At 46.1% G+C, this 21046-nt stretch overlaps 1 protein-coding gene across 1 annotated transcript; it reads left to right on the top strand.

Moving 5' to 3' along the window:
* Window positions 1-4369: 4369 nt before the first annotated feature.
* Window positions 4370-20181, top strand: elp2 (elongator acetyltransferase complex subunit 2). The gene is made up of 22 exons (XM_047018637.1): window positions 4370-4530; window positions 4696-4774; window positions 4929-4999; window positions 5079-5220; window positions 6355-6432; window positions 6813-6877; window positions 7014-7083; window positions 7580-7726; window positions 7984-8079; window positions 8299-8396; window positions 12211-12348; window positions 12435-12584; window positions 13319-13510; window positions 13590-13659; window positions 13755-13853; window positions 15124-15181; window positions 16011-16083; window positions 16654-16849; window positions 17819-17940; window positions 18204-18337; window positions 18468-18587; window positions 19183-20181. The coding sequence occupies exons 1-22, from the start codon at window positions 4399-4401 to the stop codon at window positions 19349-19351; spliced, it is 2499 nt and encodes an 832-aa protein (XP_046874593.1). The 5' UTR covers window positions 4370-4398; the 3' UTR covers window positions 19352-20181.
* The last annotated feature ends 865 nt before the right edge of the window (window positions 20182-21046 follow it).

Here is a 21046-nt window from a genome sequence, read left to right as displayed (position 1 = left end):
CACGCACACACACGCACGCTGTATTCTACACCTAATCAATATTCGACTAAACATCATCAGCTGACAATTTATTAAAAAGCATTCAACTGTAACGTAGGCTAGTTATTCAAAACAACTGAATTCATTTTGTAGAACATGTTTCTGCTGCTTCTTCTGTTTTTCAGCTTTTCTGGAACATTTAATTTCAAATTTCTTATCCACTTTCAGAGCATAAGCAATTGGTTCTATAGGCTATGTTAAATATAAAAAAAAAAATATCAAAATCAGAGGCAGCATAACAAGATCATTGAACCGATGTCAAAAGGCATCCCTCGCGTCTTCTCAACCCTGATGTTTCATAGCTGAAGCGAGACAATCAATGCCAGCCTGGGAGAGTAGGGCTGGCCTACAAGTCTGTCCGCTCCAACAGGGCAAAGAGGGATATGGAGCTTGCCTTTTGTCAGCCGTTCGTATGAACTATCCCATTGATTTGTCTCGAACCAAAGACCTGCTATCTCCACAAGCTGATCTATAGAACTAGGTGTTGCTCATTGTCTAATGTCCCAGATACAGGAACGGCCAAACCCTGGTTTATAGTAAATACAATGTCTGAATGGAGATAGTGATCCATCCCTGTATAAATATTGCTTTCTAGGAAAACATTGGCTTCAAACCAGCCATCTGTGACCTGTCGTCACATATTTATTCATACAGAACAAACGAGACAACACTGATCAGGAAACAAGTCATGATCATGTGAACTGGTATTGTAGATAACCCTGTCCCAGTGAGAGCACTGGATGCCAAGTGACCCCACCCCCAGTCTGTCTGTCTGCTCACCCATCACTCACAAACGTTGTGTTTATTTAAAACCCCAGAGCTGGGCTTTACTTAAAACCACCTTGTTTATACAGAGTGCACATGAACACAGGCACACAGGCACACATACAACAGAAGCACACAGACGGAACCAGCAGCACTGGGCTGCATCATTACGATGGAATTCCAGAATAATCAGTTGTTCTATAACAGTGTGGTGTGTGTTCCACTGTGAGGATTGAGGTATCTACATTTTGGGGTTGGTAGTGTATACAAAGAAGATTGGCTGCTTTAACCATATAGCACCCCCGCCCTAATTGACATTGAATTGCAGTGTAACATTCTTCTGCCTTAGTGTGTAGAGACAGAGTAAAGATTGTGTATTAACAGTTACAAAAGGGTATTACCCTGGCTGTAAGAGGTGACTGTTACACACATATGGCATTCAGAGAGAATCAGAGCACCTGTTATGCAGAACAATTTGCATTTTTCGGTCAAATCGTTTAGAGAGAATTTTAAAAAGTTGGCATGCTACTTTGCATTCTTACTGTGCTTTGACGAGTTGTCTGACTAGAAGCAGAGAGCTCTGTGAGCTTGTGAATAGTCATATACCACTTTGTACCAAAGTATTAGTTATTAAATAATAAATGTGTGTGCTTTGTGTGATTTTCTTACTAACAGCTGCAGCCTGCTCTTCAAACACTTTAGGACTTCTGACTTATACTATCTCTCTCTCTCTCTCTCTCTCTCTCTCTTTTGCTCACTCTCTCTTTTGCTCACTCTCTCTTTCACTCACTCTCTCTTTCACTGCCCCTTCCCCCTTTTTCTTTCTCTGTCTCCATCTCTCTCTTGCTCTCTCTCTCTGTCCATGTGCCGCCCTGCTCTCTCTTTCACTCTCCCTCCTCCCATGGGACAGGATCTGCTGAGCTGAATGTAAAGATTGTGAAGCGAGGGTGATTTCCTGTGCCTCTAGACATGAAATAAGCACGCTCGCTCTTATTCTCTCCTCTGAGGTGTCAAAGGAACGAAGGATCGTGCCGCCATTCCTAGCTCTCTCAAGGATTTCCGCAGGCGTTTCGAGGGCAGGCGTAGGAGGTCGTATTTGAGACATGGGGTTGCGGTGATTCTGAGACACCACAGCACATTGTGGAAGTCTTAAAACTCTAACATTGTCAGAGGCTTTGTGGCCATTATTCATCACTCACAGGAGCGGTAGTGTCGTCGTTCTAATATCCAATCCGTATAACACAGGAGATGGGAGACGCTGACTTCATCCCTGGGTTCACAGCCATGATCCCATGTCCGAACCTGGTTCATGACCTCATGTGGTTTGGACAGATGGGGAGGTCATAGAATGGGGGGAACATTTTTTGGGAACACATCAGGATGAAATATTCACGGCCTGAGCAGAGCCATTCAGAGTACCACTCCAACAGCAAGCCTATCTGGTATGCAACCAAAATATTAATGATCTGTGTCCCCAGTGTCTGTTTGTCTGTCTGTCTGTCTGACTGGACCGTGTGAGTTCTCTGCTGTGGATGCCTAGTTGGCAGGAAGAAGACCTTGGAGGCCCAGACATTGTTAATTGTGTGTAAACACAAACCATCAACAGCAGAAAGCAGACGCAGCTGCCAGTAATCTTGGCTTGTTTTGTTTTTGCACTTCCGCTGTTACATAACGGCAGACACTTAGCAGCCCCCCCCCCCCCCCAGCCCCATACAGGCACACCTACAAGCTCATTAGTGCTCTCGCCATCCAGTGCTCTGGAGTCTGGAGTTGAACAGCTTATTTTTTCGTCTCTTCTTGCTGTCGTTGTGTGCAGGTAGGGGTGGCACATAGACACATACCCACTTTCATTCTCGATCATACATGCACACACACACTCTCTCTTTCTCTCACACACAGGAGTTCCTCTGACGGAATGACAGGGGTTTGACCTTTACTGGAAATTATGATTATCCTGTACCAACTCCTCAATCTGTCCAGGGCTCTAGCAGATAATGAGGCCATCATTTCAGATGCTGTAAGTGTGTGTCTACTGGCTACTGGTGGGGTCAGACACACAGAGCAGTAAGGTGTGGCTTATGAGGCTGGGGGGGGGAAGGATCACACTGTGGCTGAACCTCAGGTTCTCCTGCTGTAATGACCCGCTCAACAATGTGCTTTAGTCAGGGCATGCACTAGTCACACACTAGCACAGAGGCATGCATCCCCAAACACTATTGTTTCGCTAAAGGTTTCACCATACAGCATAGCCCCTGATTCCACTACACTAACACCTACACTGGAGTAAAAACAGCAAATCAGTGAACCCAGAGGCATATCTCTGTTGTCTCAAACTCTTGAATTGAAGAAGACAGGAGGATATCCTGGTCTGAGTAGAGCAGCAGTACTCACACAACAGTCAGAACAGCCAGGCAGGGGGAACATAAAATAAATAAGTGTATTTGACAGACAGGATTTTTGTAGTGTTATGTCTTTACATCAGCTCTCTTCCAGAGATGAGATATGAGGGTTCTCTCTATGGAGAGGTCGCCTGCTCTGACGAGTCACTCTTGAGTGTCTCGCCGGCTGATGTCGTCTAGAGGTGGTGATGTGACAATGGAGGAAGAGGAGTGGAATCTATTTTCTCCTGAAGTGTTGATAATGATGCGTCCAAATACCAAACCCCAAGGGCTGTTTTCATCTCTCGCTCTGTCTCTCTCTCTGCCTCTTGCTCACTGACACGCATACAAACACACACACACACACACACACACTTTTGTTCTCTCACGATTCAAGCCCATCACTCTTCCTCCTTCCTGTATTGTCATTAATCATCTCATCTCAAGGGTTCACATACGACAACAGATTCTTTCTTGTAATGTTGTCAAGCGGGGAGCAAGAAACCACTTCTGACAAAACTGTCGCCCTAACCTTTGAAAGCCAGCATGTCTGGAGGAGTTGTTCCAACCGGGGCACTCTGACAGCACAGCTGAGGTCAATCATTTCAGACTACTGGGGAAATCTGTTAAATGTAGCCCTATGTCTCAGACCAAGGACTGGGTCAATACAACGTCAACACCAATTAGGAGGTGAAATTAGAAATTCCACTCTTGAAACTCCAGTTGAAAAACCTTTGAGGCGCTGTTGATCTAGTTTGAATACATTACACAAAGATTTTCCAGGGCCACACTATTGCTTTTGCCCTTTGTATATTGCTAATATTGTAACTAATAGTTTCTTAAGATGTCACTTCAGATGAACGTCACGTTATGACGTGTGATTCGTGGTAAATGTAGGCCTATAGGCCAAGTTAAAATTGATATGTCAATCATCGGCTGCTGCTTATTTTTTATATCAACTGTTTGAATTGATGATTGTACAGCGCCATCTACTGGTATGTATTCAATAATACAGGTGAATAAATTATTAACAGAATTGTAAGTTACAATAGCTGATTTGCATACTATAAATTCTCTCTAGATAACTTTAGCTGCGCAAAGCTCGACTGTGTGGACATTTATGGGACATACTTATCAATAAGTGCACTCCATGAAGGGAACGTTTCATCACGCCGTTATTTACGGTAACACACCGCTCGCAGTAGTCAGAAGAAAGATGGCGGCGCCCGTGATCCAAACATGCCATGTTGCATGTTGTGCAAATCGAACCCCAAATGTGCTTTCGTGGGGTCGTGGGGGTCTTATAGCATACGGAACATGTCATTCGGTCGCTATTTATGACCCGAAGGTAAACGGTTGCTTTCAGAATACATACGTAACTAACCAAACAGTTACACGACAGCTAGTTCATCCTTCTTGAAGTTACTAGCAAAAAAATACATGGCTCAGCTACGTTGATATATTTAATGTAAATTATTTCATTAATCTCGCAACGACTGTTTTTGGTCTCCAGGACAAAAATGTTGTCGCTGTCCTAAACGGACACAGCGGCAGGGTGAATACCGTTGAGTGGGTACACAGACAAGATTGTGGTGAGTAGCCTAGCTGTCAAAATACGGGCATCGTTTTTAACTGGCAAAACACCTTACCCTATGCATACAGCAGGCATCCCAATACTACGCATCTGTTACTGTTCATCGACGACTTTGACCCATATTGTTATTGTGATTCTGTTGACGGTCACAGATGCTGAAACCCACCTTGTGTCTGGAGGGTCAGATAACCGTGTAATACTCTGGGAGGCTCAAGATGGCAAGGTAGGGTTTAGGCACACACACATCCAATATGATATATCAGGGTCACACACCTTACACCTGTGTTGTCTTGTGTGCCCAGTTTGCCAAGGCTGTGGAGTGCACAGGCCACACAGGGCCTGTGTGTGCTGTGGATGCTGTCCACCTGGACCAGACCCAGATCCTCATCGCCTCCACTGCTTCTGACTCCTCAGTCAGACTCTGGCTCAGCAACAGGACTGAAGGTGGGAGAGGCCAGGTGGCTCTGATTATATTACCCCAAAGCCCGGCCTAACCTAGCTCAGCTCAGTACAGTCTAGCCCAGTCCAGCCTAGCCCAGTCCAGTCTAGCTCAGTCCAGCCTAGCTCAGTCCAGCCTAGCTCAGTCCAGTCTAGCTCAGTTCAGTCTAGCTCAGTCCTGTCTTGCTCAGTCCAGTCTAGCTCAGTTCAGTCTAGCTCAGTCCAGCCTAGCTCATTTCAGTCTAGCCCAGTCCAGTCTAGCTCTGTCCAGCCTAGACCATAGTATTATGATTGTGTGTGTAGATTGAAAAAGGACCTATTCAAACTATCATTACAATTTAATCTGTTCAAAATAATATGAATTAAAAACAGGTTTAATGGCTGGTCTGAGTGTTATCTTCCGTCTCCCAGTCATTATCACTGTGATGAGCATGGTCTAATACGAGGTAGCATGCGTGGGCGGTCTGCTGTCTCACTTGGCACCACTCTCTAGCTTACACAACTCCCGAAGACACGGCATGCATCGCTATCAAACTGCCAACTCTCCCCATTTTTATATCTTTAATGTCTCTAATTAGATGTGATTAATCATGTACTTCTTAGTCTGGGTCAGAGACAAAGCCATGTTTGTGTAGTTAAATGTGAGTGGTGGGTTGAGCTGCTCCCTGGAGACTTGTGGTCCAATGTTATAGTGTTTTTGGGGGGGGGTTTTGCGTCGCTATTAGGCAGGGAAAGGCGAACACTGATGATGAATGACAGTTATGGAGTGTGTGTGTGTGTGTGTGTGGGCACGCTGAATCATATCCTGGGGGCGAATGATGTGATCTGCCAGGTCTGAACTCTGCCAGCCAGCTTGTGTCAGTTTGTCCCCCGTGCTCGTAAAAGACCCTCGGGATGCTGATTAAAAACATGTCACCTTCTGACAAATGTGTTCCACCACTATTGTCAAATTAGCTGTTTCACTTCCCGCTCTCCGAGATGTTAATAAAATCATTGTAAGGGTTGTTGAGTTAGTGAGGCTACTTGATGGATGGGGCCCAGTGTTTTTTTTTTAAACATAATTTCATATTCATTTTGTGGAAGATTACTCATCGAGTATTAGAAAGGCTAATTCTCTCTTTCCCTCTCCCCTCCTCTCAGCTGAATGCATCCATACCATATCATTCGGTAGTGGGTTTATGATGGATGTCTCACTGGCACTGTTGCCAGGCAGCGGAGGTAAGCCCTTTCAAGATGTCCTACCCCATCCATGTACCGTCCCCTTATCCTGAACCCAAACCATCCACCCAGCCCCGCCCACCCGTATAGTATAATGTGTACTTGAATGTCATATTCAAAACCCAATCTGCACTTCAAGTGTCTTATGTGTCACATTATTGTTACTTTTTCCTTGTCTGTCCTCTGTTTAACGCTTTTCCTGACCCTTTCCCTCCCTCCCTCCCTCCCTCCCTCCCTCCCTCCCTCCCTCCCTCCCTCCCTCCCTCCCTCCCTCCCTCCCTCCCTCCCTCCCTCCCTCCCTCCCTCGCAGTCAGAATTGCAGCCTGCTTCACTGAGCCAGCATGACTGGGTACTACTAACCCTTCTCACACTTCTTGCAGTTCCCATACTGGCCTGCGGGGGTGACGACTGCAAGGTCTATTTGTATGTGCAATCGAATGGACAGGTAGGCTCACTGACACGCACGTTGACTTTGGACAGAATAGGCCTGAACAGAGTGGAACCAATGTTGAAAAGTAGTCGGTTTAAATAGATAACAGCATCTTCTTTGACCTGTAGTATCCTGCCTTGTTCTTTTCCAGTTTCAGATGGTTCTGTCGTTGCCAGGACATGATGACTGGATAAGAGGCCTGGAGTGGTCCTCTCCCCTAGGTGAGCACTACAGCTGTAGACGTTTATGGAAGGGGACTTAGAAACCTTGCCTGGGAACCCGACCAGTCTAAGAACTCGTGATTTATTTCCTCTGGCAGACGGGTCTGGCCACCCTCCCATTCAAACACATTTTCATCCAACCAGAATCAGGTTGGGCCAATCACAACCATTGATCTAATTAGGGCGCGGGTTTGATTTTGAGGACTGTACAGAGGAGCGTCGTTGACGCGGATTCATAAATAACCAAGATGACTTTTCGTGGATAACAGCATTTCAGCACTGCAATAACAGTATTTGGTCTAGCAGGGGATCACTTGCAAGTAGGGCATATGCATTTGTTAGCTGGTAATGGGTATGAATCCCATCTCCCATCATCAGACCAAAGATTTGAATCCCATTGTTTGAAAATATTCACATTTGACTCTTCAATCTCCTAGTCTTAGCCATTTGTTACATGAGGAGTTTCAGTTTGAACGAATGTTCCTCTCCCATCCAGAGGGAGAGCTGTTGCTAGCCAGCTGTTCTCAGGACAGTCTGATCAGGGTGTGGAAGCTGGGTGTCAAGTCTGGCTCCGAGAGAGACGTGCAAGGTGATCCCACCATCATCAAGATGAAACAGGATGTTTTCACAGTGACGAGGAGAGGTGAGGACGGGTTTCTGGAACTGGGCGATTAAAAAAAGAAATGTGTTAATTCAATCAGAGCAAGGGGTTAAGTTGTCTTAAAAAATTATAAATACTTGGTATTATTAAAGCAATGTCATGGAAAATGAATGTACCATGTGAGGGGCTGTTGGAGTGTAGACAAGCACTGAGAGGGTGCCTCTGGAGACTGTTGAGATGCACCCCTAGGCACTTGGCAGGAGTTCTAAGTGTGTCATTTCCTTGTCTCCTTGCTACAGATGTCTCCTCAGCCTATGCTGTGTCTCTGGAGACAGTCCTGGCTGGCCATGAGAACTGGGTCTATGGAGTCCACTGGCAGCCTCCTGTCACCAAAGGTAGGCTGAGTTATATAAAGATATGGCTGTCACACAGGTATTTACTTTATTTGCAAGTTCAAGTTTCGATTTGACCGAGCAATTTGGAGCTCGTCTCTTTGAGGTTCAAAATCTCTTTAACAGAGATCTGTAAGACTGCCGTGCATCTGTCTGGCTGTTTGTTGGTGTGGTTGTTTATCAAGTTGGACTGTGACATGATCTCGTTGTCTCCCCCTACAGGTGGGGCGCTGCGCCAGCCTCTGAGTCTGCTGTCAGCCTCCATGGACAAGACCATGATCCTCTGGGCTCCGGAAGAGGAGGGGGTGTGGGTGGAGCAGGTCAGTGTGGCTCCTCCAAAACGATTGTCTTGGACAGACAGTCCCAGGTTCCTGAAACTACTGAGTTGTTGATGACATGTTATGACTAAGAAGTGAAGACACTGGCATTTCTGTAAATCCAAACCCTTTGATGGCACCTGATCCAATAAGGAAACAATTCAACAAGTACAACTTTATTAGAATCGAACCTTTCTTTCTGAGAATGTAAAAAAGTGCACTTCACAAAAGAATGATAAAAAACACCTCCCTACCTGGTTCGCCTTTCTACTCTCTCCACCTCCCACTGCGAGACTGACTGGATAGAAATAGCAGTGATGGACGGCAGCCTGGTGAGACTGGGCTGCTGGAGGTTGTCCTCCCCATCTCCCTGCCATCACTCACAGACTCTTTTTAGAGTCCGCTCCCTGGGCCGAATCGACAGGGTATGGACAGTCTAACTGAAGACCTGACAGAACCTTCCCCTTCTCTCTTTTTTTTGGGGGGGGGGGGGGGGGGGGGGGGGGGGGGGGGGGGGGTTGGTAACTCTCATTTTTTGTTACCTTTCTTTTGTTTTTTTGTCTTTTCTCAATCCCCCTCCATCCTTTTCTCTCATCTTTTTCCCCTCTCAATCTCTGAGCTGAAGAACATATGCCAGGTGAAATTTTACAGAAGTGTGGAAGTTGGACCTTACCATTCAGGTTGCCAGGTCTTTGGACAGACCGTACATAGAACCCCCCCCCCCCCCCCACCGAGTAACCTCTTTGTTGTTCAGAGTGTGAAAGTGCATATTATATGATGGTATGCTCTGAACCTTTTTTTTGTTGTCACCTTGCCTTTTTTTCAAACGGAGAGCAAAACCGTTTGAACTGACAGGTTCCCTGTCTACAAAGGAAGTGTCTGTTATCGCGCACCTCAATGCTTTTCAGAACGTAATCGCAGAATTCTACTAGCTGGCATACCAGTGGACAGATTATGTGAAATGTGTAATTCACGTTGGGCTAGCATTTGACAATAGCCCTTTATTAATTCCAAACCACTCTGGAAGAGAACCCTGCAAGGGGCCACTTAAAAGGAGTCTGGAGCGACTCTGAAAAGACCAACCACTCCTTGAGCGGGTTTTGTCATGCAGGTTACAAATTATACTGTGGCATCAAGAAACGAGGTATTGACATTTAAGCCTTTTCATTTGAGCCTCTAACAAGTCGTGGTTCCTGAGCTAACCACGTCCGGATGTCATTTTGGAAACGGCTCTTAGGGCAGAGCGTGAAGGTGAAGGGCCTTGGTCGGACCATTTGACACAGTCAGCCAACACCAATGCATTATGGAAAAAGAACTACTGCCACTGTGCTGGTTTCCTCTGCTTCCCTTTCTCCAACCTCATTCACCTCCTCTTTTTTTTGTCAACCTACTTCCCACTCTCCCCCTTCTCAAGTGAACTTGACACACTTTACGTCCACATTTCTGCTCCCCTCGTAAACAAGACAGATGACAGCTTTCTGCCTCCACCAACTTTATGATTTACAGTTGTCCATTGTGTGTGGAATTTTTTTAATCAATCTGCTTAATGTCGCTCAGAGTGATTGGTACAGAGTGTATCAGTGCCATTAGTCCTGGCGGATCACTGATTTAGGGGTGTGTCATCCAAGGTCCTTGATGACCAAGCGTAGTCCTGAAGGCAGGAAGAGGCAACAGAGGATAGGTTGATCGGCATTAAGGGTCCTAAAAGAATGGAAAAGCTGTGGATTTTTGTTGGTACCGTGCATAATCTAACTACAGATATAAGTATGTTTGGGTATTAATAATCATCGACAAAACTAAAGTTTTGCACCCAAAGGACAGTCCAGATGGATTAAACTGCTCCTCTTATTTGCAAACACGAGGTAATTCAGTCCTATTACATTCCACTAGGTAATACAATGTTCCATAAATCATCTTGAATCATGAGCTAATTGAAAAAATAACAGATATTGGATAGCAGGACCTGGCCACAGGCCACTGTGCTGACTCAGCCTGACAATGCTCTCCAGAGTGAACAGTAACTGCCATTGATCTGAATAGATCTTGCACTTCTGCCAGATTCACCTTGAAATACCATGGAGTCCTGTTGTGTTTCATTGACAATGTTTACGAGTTGGCAGAGCCAGCCAAGCCTTGCCCTGGCCTTCCTAGTCACTCTGGTACATCTTCATTTTGACTTACTTATGTGACATTTGCTGAACAGCGATGCTTGAGTAGTTTCAAACTGTTGGAGGACCAATAAAATCATATTTATTGGATCATTTCCTTTTTGAAGATGACTCAATCATCTGAAGATGAAAACAATGTAGGCAATCTCAAATCAACAACATTTTCACTGCAGCAGTGTTTTCTAGAAAACATTTGCTATTTCTAGGTAATGCGATTTAGAAATATTTCTGTGGGGCTTTTGTGTTGGAGATGTTATTTCTGTGTAGCTCCACAATCTTACAGTAAATACAGCTGGATACACAACCTACTGCAGATGGAGCTGCTAATGTAGTCTTTTTCTTCTCTTTTGGTTTCTCATTTTCATTGGGAATTAATGTCAGAAAACGGGACGAATTCATGTGTAAATTTGACGCCCTCTTTGCATATTTTTTTATTATGTCTTAATGTTATCACTCAATTATAATCCTCTTTTCCCTAGAATCCTCTCTGCTAGGAATGTAGGCCTTCTTGTTTACCAAGTAAATAATCATCTTCATTTGGTTATGCATAATTGGCAAACCACTTTGTCTGGAAATTGTCAAAATCTGACAGACTTAGCTTAAATGAGTTGCAAGATTCAGTAAAAGAGCATTTTCACAACAGTGTTGTTTAGTTTTTTAAGTAGGCAATAGGAAATAAACCATATTTCTGCTGGTCAAATTCATACTTTGTACCTGTGTCATAGTGTTGTTTGATAATTTAGAGATTTAATTGAACAGAAAGATGTTTTGAAGCTAATTAGTTTGGGTTATGTCAGATAGGGCTGCTCAGTCATCTACAAATGCACAGTTTCAACATATGATCCAAACATACAACTCTGCCGTCATTACATACAGGTCAGAGAGGCTGTCCCAATCCAATTATTCAAATCACACTCCTCTGTTCCCTAGCTTTGCTGGTTGTTTTCTGGCTGTTTGTTAAATACGATACAGTGAGCTGGAGCAGCCCTCATGATTGCATTAGACAAATGTCGTTCCAAAGACCGGAAGAAAATGGGACAAACACAATTTTTTCCCCTGGACTATGCTAATATGTCCCACTTTGCATCATTTCTGGCTTCTCTTGCCTGATTGGAAATGTTTGTATGCTTCCGTTGTTTGAAAAGAGGAGGTTGGAACACTCACAGGAAGCAAATTTAAACATGAAGTTGAGCAGCTTTTTAACAAAGTTGACTCAAGTCCACAGGTGTAGACGAAGACTAGATGCAACCACACACCACAGAAAGGTTCAGTGGGTTGAGCAACATCCCTCGTATCAAAGTCTGGCCTAGATGTTCATAAACAAACCGTGTTCAGCTAAATGAAATACTCAGAGGTGCTTTCAGAAAAACAAAAATGGGCTGTGTGTCTCCCATGTCTGTCGCACCTGATCTCATGATCATGTCGTTCTGGAGCCAATGTTTCTGACCCGGAAGGCAAACTCTCCCTGCCAGCTGAGGCCAGTGAATATGTCCTCTAGCTGGACCTGATGAAGGAGCCCAGGCACAACCAGAGAGCCCATGAACACTATGACTACTCTTCCTATCTTCCCATTCTGCCATGCCCTCTGTGTCACTTCCTCCTCCCATATCCCCTTCATTGTCTCCTCCTCTTCTTCCCCTTCGCTCCAGGTGCGTGTTGGCGAGGTGGGAGGTAACACACTGGGGTTCTATGGATGTCAGATGAGCCCAGATGGGTCCATGATCGTGGCCCATGCCTTCCATGGGGCCCTGCATCTCTGGTACCAGGACCAGAACCAGCACCAAAAAGTAGGTTCCGGCGAATGGTAGGGGACTGGGGTTGTTCGGACACAGGGACCTCCAACTCCTCTTTGTGTGTGTTCTCCGATCCCCAGGGAGAGTGGAGGCCGGGGGTGGTGATCTCAGGACACTTCAGCGGGGTTCAGGACCTGAGCTGGGACCCTGAGGGAGAATTCCTCCTCAGCGTTGGTCTGGACCAGACCACCAGACTGCTTACCCCCTGGAGGAGGGGGGGCCGCACAAAGGTAGGCTACAGGGAACGCAGCGAGGGCCTAGGTTAGTAACCTGCGCTCCGCAGTGTCTCAAGTTTAGGTTAGTCAGTGCTTTGCTGACTGCAGATACCTGCCTCTGTAGCCACTTAACATATAATATAATATAATAATACTTCTTGAAGTGTTATATTATGTTATTCTAACACTATAGGAAGATTTTGAATGAAAATCAGAAAGTCTTGTGTTTTGATTCATGGTAGTACGGCACATTAGGTGGCACATTTTGTTGCAGTCAAATGGCTACATTTACTAATGTGTGTGTTTAAGGCAAACCTAAGCAGCTAAATCTGTTTTTCTGCCTCCTATGTAAACACATATAGATTCTTCATACATTTTAAAAAGGCTGTGCATGTTTCAGGGGAAATTTGTTGACGAGCTGTTCTGAGATTGCAATCACTTTGCATAATGCCTATTGTGTAAAAGAAAAAGACCTGTTGACATAAATACGACATTTTAGAAGTGATAGCCCACTCAAGACTCAAGTCCTACACAACTTTAATAAACATTCCTGCCATTTTAAGGAGAATTCCCTGACCTTTAATTGGTAGAGGCCACCCTGCAATATAGATGATCATCAAGGACTAACAATAAACTAATATTGAAGGACATTCCGATAACTTGAAGGACAGTCCGATAACTTGAACCCATGATGATATATTTTTTCTCTTATCTCACTCTCTTTCTCTCTTCATCCCTTCAACGTTTAGACCACCTGGCATGAGATCTCACGACCCCAGATCCATGGTTACGACATGCAGTGCCTGGCCATGGTCGGGAGGTTCCAGTTCGTCTCCGGGGCCGACGAGAAGGTCCTCCGAGTTTTCCGCGCCCCACGCAACTTTGTGGAGAACTTCGCCAACATATCTGGCAACCCGCTGGAGAAGCTGCTAGCCTCTAGTGTGAGCATCACTTGTGCTTTTAATGTCTTATCATCATTCATAGGACTCCCCTGAGTATTGTTTGTGTGTGTGTTCCCAGGACACCGCAGAGCTTCCAGAAGGTGCTAGCACACCAGCACTAGGCCTGTCCAACAAAGCTGTGTTTCAAGGTGCTCCCTTTAAAATCCACTGTCTGGAGCTTTTGAAATTGTCCAATGATGGTTCCAATGTAATTTCTCATTGGTCATTGCACTGTGATTGACAGATGATCTCACGTCAAAGACCTATCAGGAGGGTGAGCCGGGGTTCAGCAGTGTCTCTGACCAATACCAAGAGTCCTATTTCCACCCTCTCACCCTCAATGGTAATTGTAAACTCTTATTTTCTCCTTGTGATTGGCCAAAATACTTTGTTTCCCCCCCCCCCCCCCTTCTTCCTGCTGGAAGTCATTCCGGTAAGAGACAATGATATCCAGTCGTCAAGACAAGTAGTTATTAGACACTGTTCTGCCTTACCCCCTGTACAGACAGAGTAGAGACAGGGAGAGACACAGAAAGGTGTTGAGGGGAGGTACATGTTAGTCATTAGGTAGAAAGAGAGGGTTTGAAGAGATGGATCGAGCCATGGACAGCAAAAAAGAGGAAGCGTAATCCATCGGTTATTGAGGGACCATTAGAACTAGCAGTGGGCTGGGGAGCTGTGATCAGGATTGAGGCAGCTCCTCATTTTGCCATTGTAATTAGAACCATGTCTGATCTGGGATTGCAAAGTTAGTATTGATGACCCGGGGCAACGCAGAGAGCGAGCGAGCAGCACACGGTCCCGTTAACGGAATAACGGCACTTCACTGATTAGCTTCAGAAGCAGAAGGGGGGGTTATAATTAGAAGAAATATGTAGCTGAGGGTAAATAGTAAAGGAAAAGGGAAGAAAAAAATGGAATGAGGGCCTTTCAATTACACGGTAAACTGACAAATCTCCGAGAGGGAAGGAGGTTGCGTAAGAGTCTGTGACTAGGAGGACGACAAGATTGACATGGGAGAAGGGAGAGATGAGGCGGGGGTCCATGGGGCCTGAAGCTAAGGGGGCGTTAAGAATTGAATGATAAAGGGGCCGTTGTTCAAAATAGCTTTTGGAGAAAAAGACTGGTTGGAGGGGCTAAACGCAGGGATGCCACGTGTGATGCTAAGTAACATTGTCTCGAGGCGTCCATTTTGTTCTGGAACTCGTGTCTCTCGCTCTGTCTAACTCTCTTCCTCTCATCCACCTTTACCCCTCTCTAATTTATCTTTCTCCTTTTCGTTCTTGCTCTCCCTCTTTCTTTCCTTCTCTCTTTTTTCAGTCTCTCTCTCTCTCTCTCTCTCTCTCTCTCTCTCTCTCTCTCTCTCTCTCTCTCTCTCTCTCTCTCTCTCTCTCTCTCTCTCTCTCTCTCTCTGTCTCTCTCTCCATCCCTCTCTTCTTGTTTAACATGAGGATTTAAAACAGTGAAATGATAATGGCCTCTTGGATGTAATCCTCATGTTGCAAATTAGAAACCGCTTGGATTTAAATTGTAAAACAGTTGGAATTTCGAGTGTTACATCCTGCAATTATGTGTTAAAAAAAGCCTGTTTGCACGCACGTCTGTTTCTCTAGAGCCCCCACCTGAAGACCACCTCCTTCAGAACACACTATGGCCCGAAGTCCAGAAACTGTGAGTATTTCATTGTCCGTGAGTACACACACACACACACACACACACACACACAACCTCTCCAGTCCTTTTGTAAACAATGTTGAATCCACCTCCTTGTCAGCCCGTAGATAATCATCAGTTTTGGCATTTTTCCGGAAGGGTCTGTCAATGTATTTGGTCTTTATGGGCGTATGTTAAGCCCTCTGTGACATGCTTGCGTGTAAAAAGGGCATTTGTATACAAATACATTTGATTTGATGTATTTTTACCCTCAAATCCCTTTTGGATTTTATAATAATTGAACAAATAATGATAAAATGAGTAAGTGGATTTTGTTATTTGGCAGTATAATTAATTCTCAGCATAATGCATTCTTTTCTGAACATCCTCCATACGAAACATCTTCCCGTGCTACAAGGCTTTGTTGTGTTGTCTTAAATGTCACCAAACACCAACAGACAATGTGATTGTCAGCGAGCTGAAAGCAGTCAGGGTTTTGTGAGTGATTAGCTTAGCGTCACCACTCCCTGCTGTCAGCAAATGCATTCACCATGTTGATGGCTGTCTCTCCACTCTGCCTGCTTATTCACCAGTAAAGCACAGACGCCTCATCGTTCAGGCATCACTGAATAGCATCTCTGAGTAATGTGTGTAGGTGTGCATGCGCACGTGTGCCATTACCTGTTCAGTTGCGAGCAGCTGTGCCACCAGAAGCCAGATTTCCTCAAGTGAGGCACCTTCTCAATCTTGTTTCTGCTCCAGACATTTTTCACACACGATCCCCTTTTGACCAAGCCCCCTCCTCCACCCCTCCTCTTTTGCCTCTTCCGGCTCTTTCCCCCTTCAGGTATGGACATGGCTTTGAGATGTTCTGTGTAGCCTCTGACAGCTTGAAGACGGTGGTGGCCTCCGCATGTAAGGTAATGACAGACACACACACACACTGTATCCATCTAATGTATATCTGTCTATCAGTCCTCCGCATGCATTCCTAAGCAATGCTGTCGCCCGTCACCCTCCTCTACCTGTCGCCCTTCTCTACATCATGGCCTGTGTTGAAACTGAGCTGAAACTCATGTCAGCTCCATAGTCTGAACCGGTGTGACTGTTGAGTTTCAGAGACCTCTGGCCCTGACACTGTGTGTGTGCACGTGTGTGTGTGTGTATGATGACTCAGTGAAGGCTGGTGTGTGTCCTAGTGGTGCTGTCTATCAGTACCGACAGAGAGACTGTGAAGGGAGACACACTCTGCATGTCGCCTGGGAGCACACCACTCACTCACACACACACACACACACACAGGTATGCATATACAGTACACACACACACACACATCCTGTACTAGTCCAGGGTTAGACTCTGAGCTGTCAGTCATAGCCAACTCCAGCTAGTGTCAAGTTGTGCACAGCTGGGACAGCTCCACCGCTGACCACACACAGGAACGCAATGTGCTGCATGCAAGCGTACAGATGTCTCTCCTGCCCCCGCAGGCATCAAAGGCGGAGCATGCGGCCGTGCTGCTCTGGAGCGCCTCCTCCTGGAGACAGCTGCAGGCGCTGCCCTGCCACACCCTCACCATCACCCAGATGGCCTTCTCCCCCGACGCACACTTCCTGCTGGCCGTGTCCCGCGACAGGACCTGGTCACTGTGGCAACGGGACCAGCCCCCACCCGGAGAAGACGCAGGTATGAGCCAAGAACGACTAGAGCTGTGATTGGTTGGTGTTGTGTGCCTCAAGGGCAATGGGGGATGGTTGATGGTTAGCCAATAGTTGAGCTTCATATCCAATGACAGTTTCCTCATCCCTTAATAATACATCAGTCCAATACCCAATATCAGTCCAGCTGATTGTGTATTGCAACACCACCACCACCACACTGGCGCCCATTGGACTGTCTCCTCAGGCCTAAATAGACAGTGACAGCTGCTAACTGGTGGAGCCACTTCTGTCCTCCTCCCATTTGCCAGGGTGTGTGTGTGTGTGTGTGTGTGTGTTGCGATGCAGTCTTTTCCAGTTGAGAGCTGAATCACTCAGTATGTGTGTGTGTGTAACTTCCACACCACAAGACCAGACCAAGGGAGTCTGGATGTGTCAGAGCTGATCCAACGTCCTACACCCCCCCCCCCCTCCCTCTATTCTTCCCTATACCTCCCTCTATCCTTCCCGCCCCCCCCCCCCCCCCCACAACTCTCCTATCACTGTCTGCCCTGTCAGCCACCCAGAAATCTCTATCAAATGGGTGCAGACATGCTCTCTACCTCATTGTCTGTCTCCTGCTCTCTCTCCCTCCCTCCCTGTCACTGTGGTTAACCAGGCCTGACTGGCCGGGCGGGGCGCTGGACAGTGGTGCTCGCCAAGCCTGAGATGGAGGAGACACGACCTGTGTGTGTGTGTGTATATATACAGTTATTATCTAAGGCTTTGCAGTGGGGTCTGTGTGCCTGTTTGTCTAGTGGGCAAATAGACAGACACCGAATCAACAGAATACAAATAACCTTGAGGAGGAGCAGTTCTAGACAGACTGCCAGGAAACATGCTGGCGTTTCATGACCACAGCCTGGTTGGAGGGAACACTCACATTTATTGGTTATTATGATCTGTCACGTATTGAAATGTTCTGATGTAATAACGCTGTGTGTGTGTGTGTGTGTAGAACCCCATTTCTCCCTGTACACACACACGGGGAAGGACACAGCGGTACACACACGCATCATCTGGTCATGTGACTGGAGTGCGGACAGCAAGTACTTTGTGACGTCCAGTCGCGACAAGAAGGTAGGCTCTGGACCTGGGAATAATGACAATGGAATTATTGTTTTAATATTTAATGTTGTGTACAGAAACTGTGCTGCACTAATTCCAACTGTTGCACATTCTATAAGACTTTTAATCCATGTGTGTAATAATGTAATGTTTTCATTAAGCAGACGCTTTTATCCAAAGCAACATACGGGACTGGGGTTTGAACCGCAACCTCTTGATCTCCAGTCAAATTGTCTACCACTAAGCTATACCTGTGTGTGTGTGTGTCCGTCCAGGTCATCGTGTGGGGTGAGTGCAGTCCAGAGGCCAGTGCCAGTCCCCCTGCCATCCGGCCCTGTTCCTCCATCTTGGACGTGGGGGATGCGGCCACTGCTGTGTCTTTCTGCCCCATTCCCTGCTCCGACCACAGGTATCTCCGCCCATCCACCTACCAGCCAACCACAACGGCTTTCGAGTTGGCCACATGCTGAACTCCAAACCAAACATGCCTCATGTAGATAGAGATTAGGTTCAGTGTGTGTGTGTGTTTGTCATCCTAGCTACCTGTTGGCTGTGGGTCTGGAGTGTGGCAGGATCCTGCTGTATCGCTGGACACCCCCCGAGGACCCTGCTGAGGACAGAGGGGCAGACTGGAACAGACATGGGGAGACAAACGCCTTGTATCCTTCTTGCGCACGCACACACACACACACACACACACACACAAAGCTGCAGGTTAGAACTTCGACACACTTGTTTCATGACCAGCTAGACAGTAGAAAAATCCACATTCAGAGCTTTCCTGGGTCTGGCTGGTGTGGCTCTAATGAACCAAGCAGCTGTGAAGGGAACTTGTATTCAACAGGTTCTTTGTGAGGTTCTTTTGTGGCTTTAATTTATATGTTTTATTCCGGAGCAGCTAGGTTATGGTGGGGGTTGGTGTGTGTTTGGGGGTGGAGGAAAGGAGACTCCGGAGAGCACTAGAAGGCCATTTTCCCGGAAATATCCTGTGGCGTTTAATATCAAATGGTCTAGACTCCAGGGAATCTATTGTGAGTGTGCAGACTTAGCACTTTTATAAATGAGTTTGAGAAAGTGAATGCCTCATCAGCTTTTTAGAAATGCATGTATGGTTGAGTGTGTGTGTGTGTGTTTGGTGTTTCCATGGTATCTGTAGTTCAGAAGTGACTGAGCCACTCTGAAAAGCCTGTTAGACTGTGCCTCCGTCTCTAAAACTCACCCCTCCAAGTTGCCTTAACCACACGCCCCGACCAGTCAAAGTCACACCTTGGCAGTGAAGAGGCTTCGCTGGAGGCCGAGGGGGGGCTTGGCTGGGGGGGTCGGGGGCACAACCACCGGAGAGGAGAGCCCCTGGGTCCAGCTAGCCAGTGCTGGAAACGACCACACTGTCAAAATCTTCAACGTCAACAGACTGGTTCTATAGGACACAGGATACTGACACAGTGCGCGCACGCGCGCACACACACACACACACACACACACAAGGCTGTCTCTCAACACAGGACACTTCAGTTAGTCAAGCAGTTATGTTCCACAAATGTATGTATATATCTAAATAAATAATTTTGTATGGATGATAAGGGTGGGAATCTTTTGATACCTCACGATTTGATTCGAATCGATTCTTGGTCACGATTGCAGCATGACATGCTGGATTGCGCTGTATAGCGCTTGTGTTCCAGTCTGCCCCTCTGCTCTCTCTTGGAAGTCGCTTTGGATAAAAGCGTCTGCTAAATGAGTAAATGTATTGGACAGGAAAAGAATGGAGCAGGAGGAATACACAGAAAAGAGTGAAGGCTGGATATGAACCCAGGCTGATGCAGTACTTACCCAGGTTTCAGAGCATGCACACTAACACAATGCGCTAACAAGAGAGCCCTGCTTTCCTCTGGTTTTCTGACACCCCAACTCTGCAGGTTGTTACAACTAAATAGGTCAATGTCCAATTTAAATGTTGAGTTGAGATTATTATGATCCCTGATAGCTCAGTGGTTAAGGATGTGGGCTACTGTGTGAGGGGTCTTGTATTCAAATCTGGCTGAAGGATCTTATTACAGCTCAATTTTTGCTCTTCGATGTAAATAAAACTGTAAAAGGTACATTAATTTTTTGACTCTTGATTGAGCCTTTCCTGGTGGGACAGTTGGGAGAGGGGATCTGGACAGTCGGGGAGTGTGCTGCGGTTACAGGATCTGGGCCCACAGATGTTTTTGGCACTATGCTCTGTGCTGGATTTGAACCCAGGTCGTTGTGGTTTAGGCCCTTGCTCTCACCCACTACACAACCAAATTTCGATTCGATATAAGTGTATAAAATGTATAAAAAAATAAGACATTGATTTCCCCCCCTAATGGATGACTGTGTCTGAGTATGTGTTCCAGGCTAGAACCAGATGGAGGCCGTGACACTGTTAATTACATTTCTGCCTCTAGCACTAGTTACTGTGGAATGGATAGATTCAATAAATACATATAGGATGTGTACAGTGGCATCTGAAAGTATTCAGGCCCTTTCACTTTTAGCATATTTATTGTAAATGGGTGTAAACAGCCATTTTTGCCCATTTATCAACTTAATTATCTATAATGAAAGTGAAAACATTTTTTCTATAAATCTTTGCAAATGTCTTACCTTAGTACAGAAGCTCCTTTGGCAGAAATGACAGCAGTGAGTCTTCTAGGCAGTGGTTCCCAACCCTGGTCCTCAGGGCACCCCTGTCCTCCATAGTTGAGATGTTTCCCTGCTCCAACACACCTGATTCAAATAAATCAAATCAAGTGTATTTGTATAGCCCTTTTTACACGCAAGCATGTCACAGAGGGCTTCACATGCCCCATAGAATGCCCTTCAACCAACCAAACCCTCAAGGCAGACAAGGAAAAACTCCCAACGGGAGAAAAAAAGAAGAAACCTTGGGAAGGACCATTTCAGAGAGGGATCCCCTCCTCCAGAGACGGTTGGTAGGAGAGAGGAGCAGAACACAGGCTAAACATAGTCATACAGTGTCAATGGGTTTTGAAACACCAAAATCCATTGGCTTTATAGACGTTGGATGGGACCGGGAAACCCGCTGTTGGCCGTCATGGAGACTGGATTCCGGGTGACGACCTGGTCCAGC

The sequence above is a fragment of the Hypomesus transpacificus genome, chromosome 4, assembly GCF_021917145.1.
Source record: "Hypomesus transpacificus isolate Combined female chromosome 4, fHypTra1, whole genome shotgun sequence".
NCBI classification, from domain to species: Eukaryota; Metazoa; Chordata; class Actinopteri; order Osmeriformes; family Osmeridae; genus Hypomesus; species Hypomesus transpacificus.
This window is presented reverse-complemented; position numbering and strand designations above follow the sequence as displayed.

Excerpts from the sequence above, each read along its gene's own strand:
- elp2 (XM_047018637.1), top strand. The coding sequence starts at position 4,399 with ATGGCGGCGCCCGTGATCCAAACATGCCATGTTGCATGTTGTGCAAAT. Across the intron at positions 8,080-8,298 it reads GCAGCCTCCTGTCACCAAAG|GTGGGGCGCTGCGCCAGCCT; the intron begins GTAGGCTGAGTT and ends CTCCCCCTACAG. Across the intron at positions 13,511-13,589 it reads AGAAGCTGCTAGCCTCTAGT|GACACCGCAGAGCTTCCAGA; the intron begins GTGAGCATCACT and ends GTGTGTTCCCAG.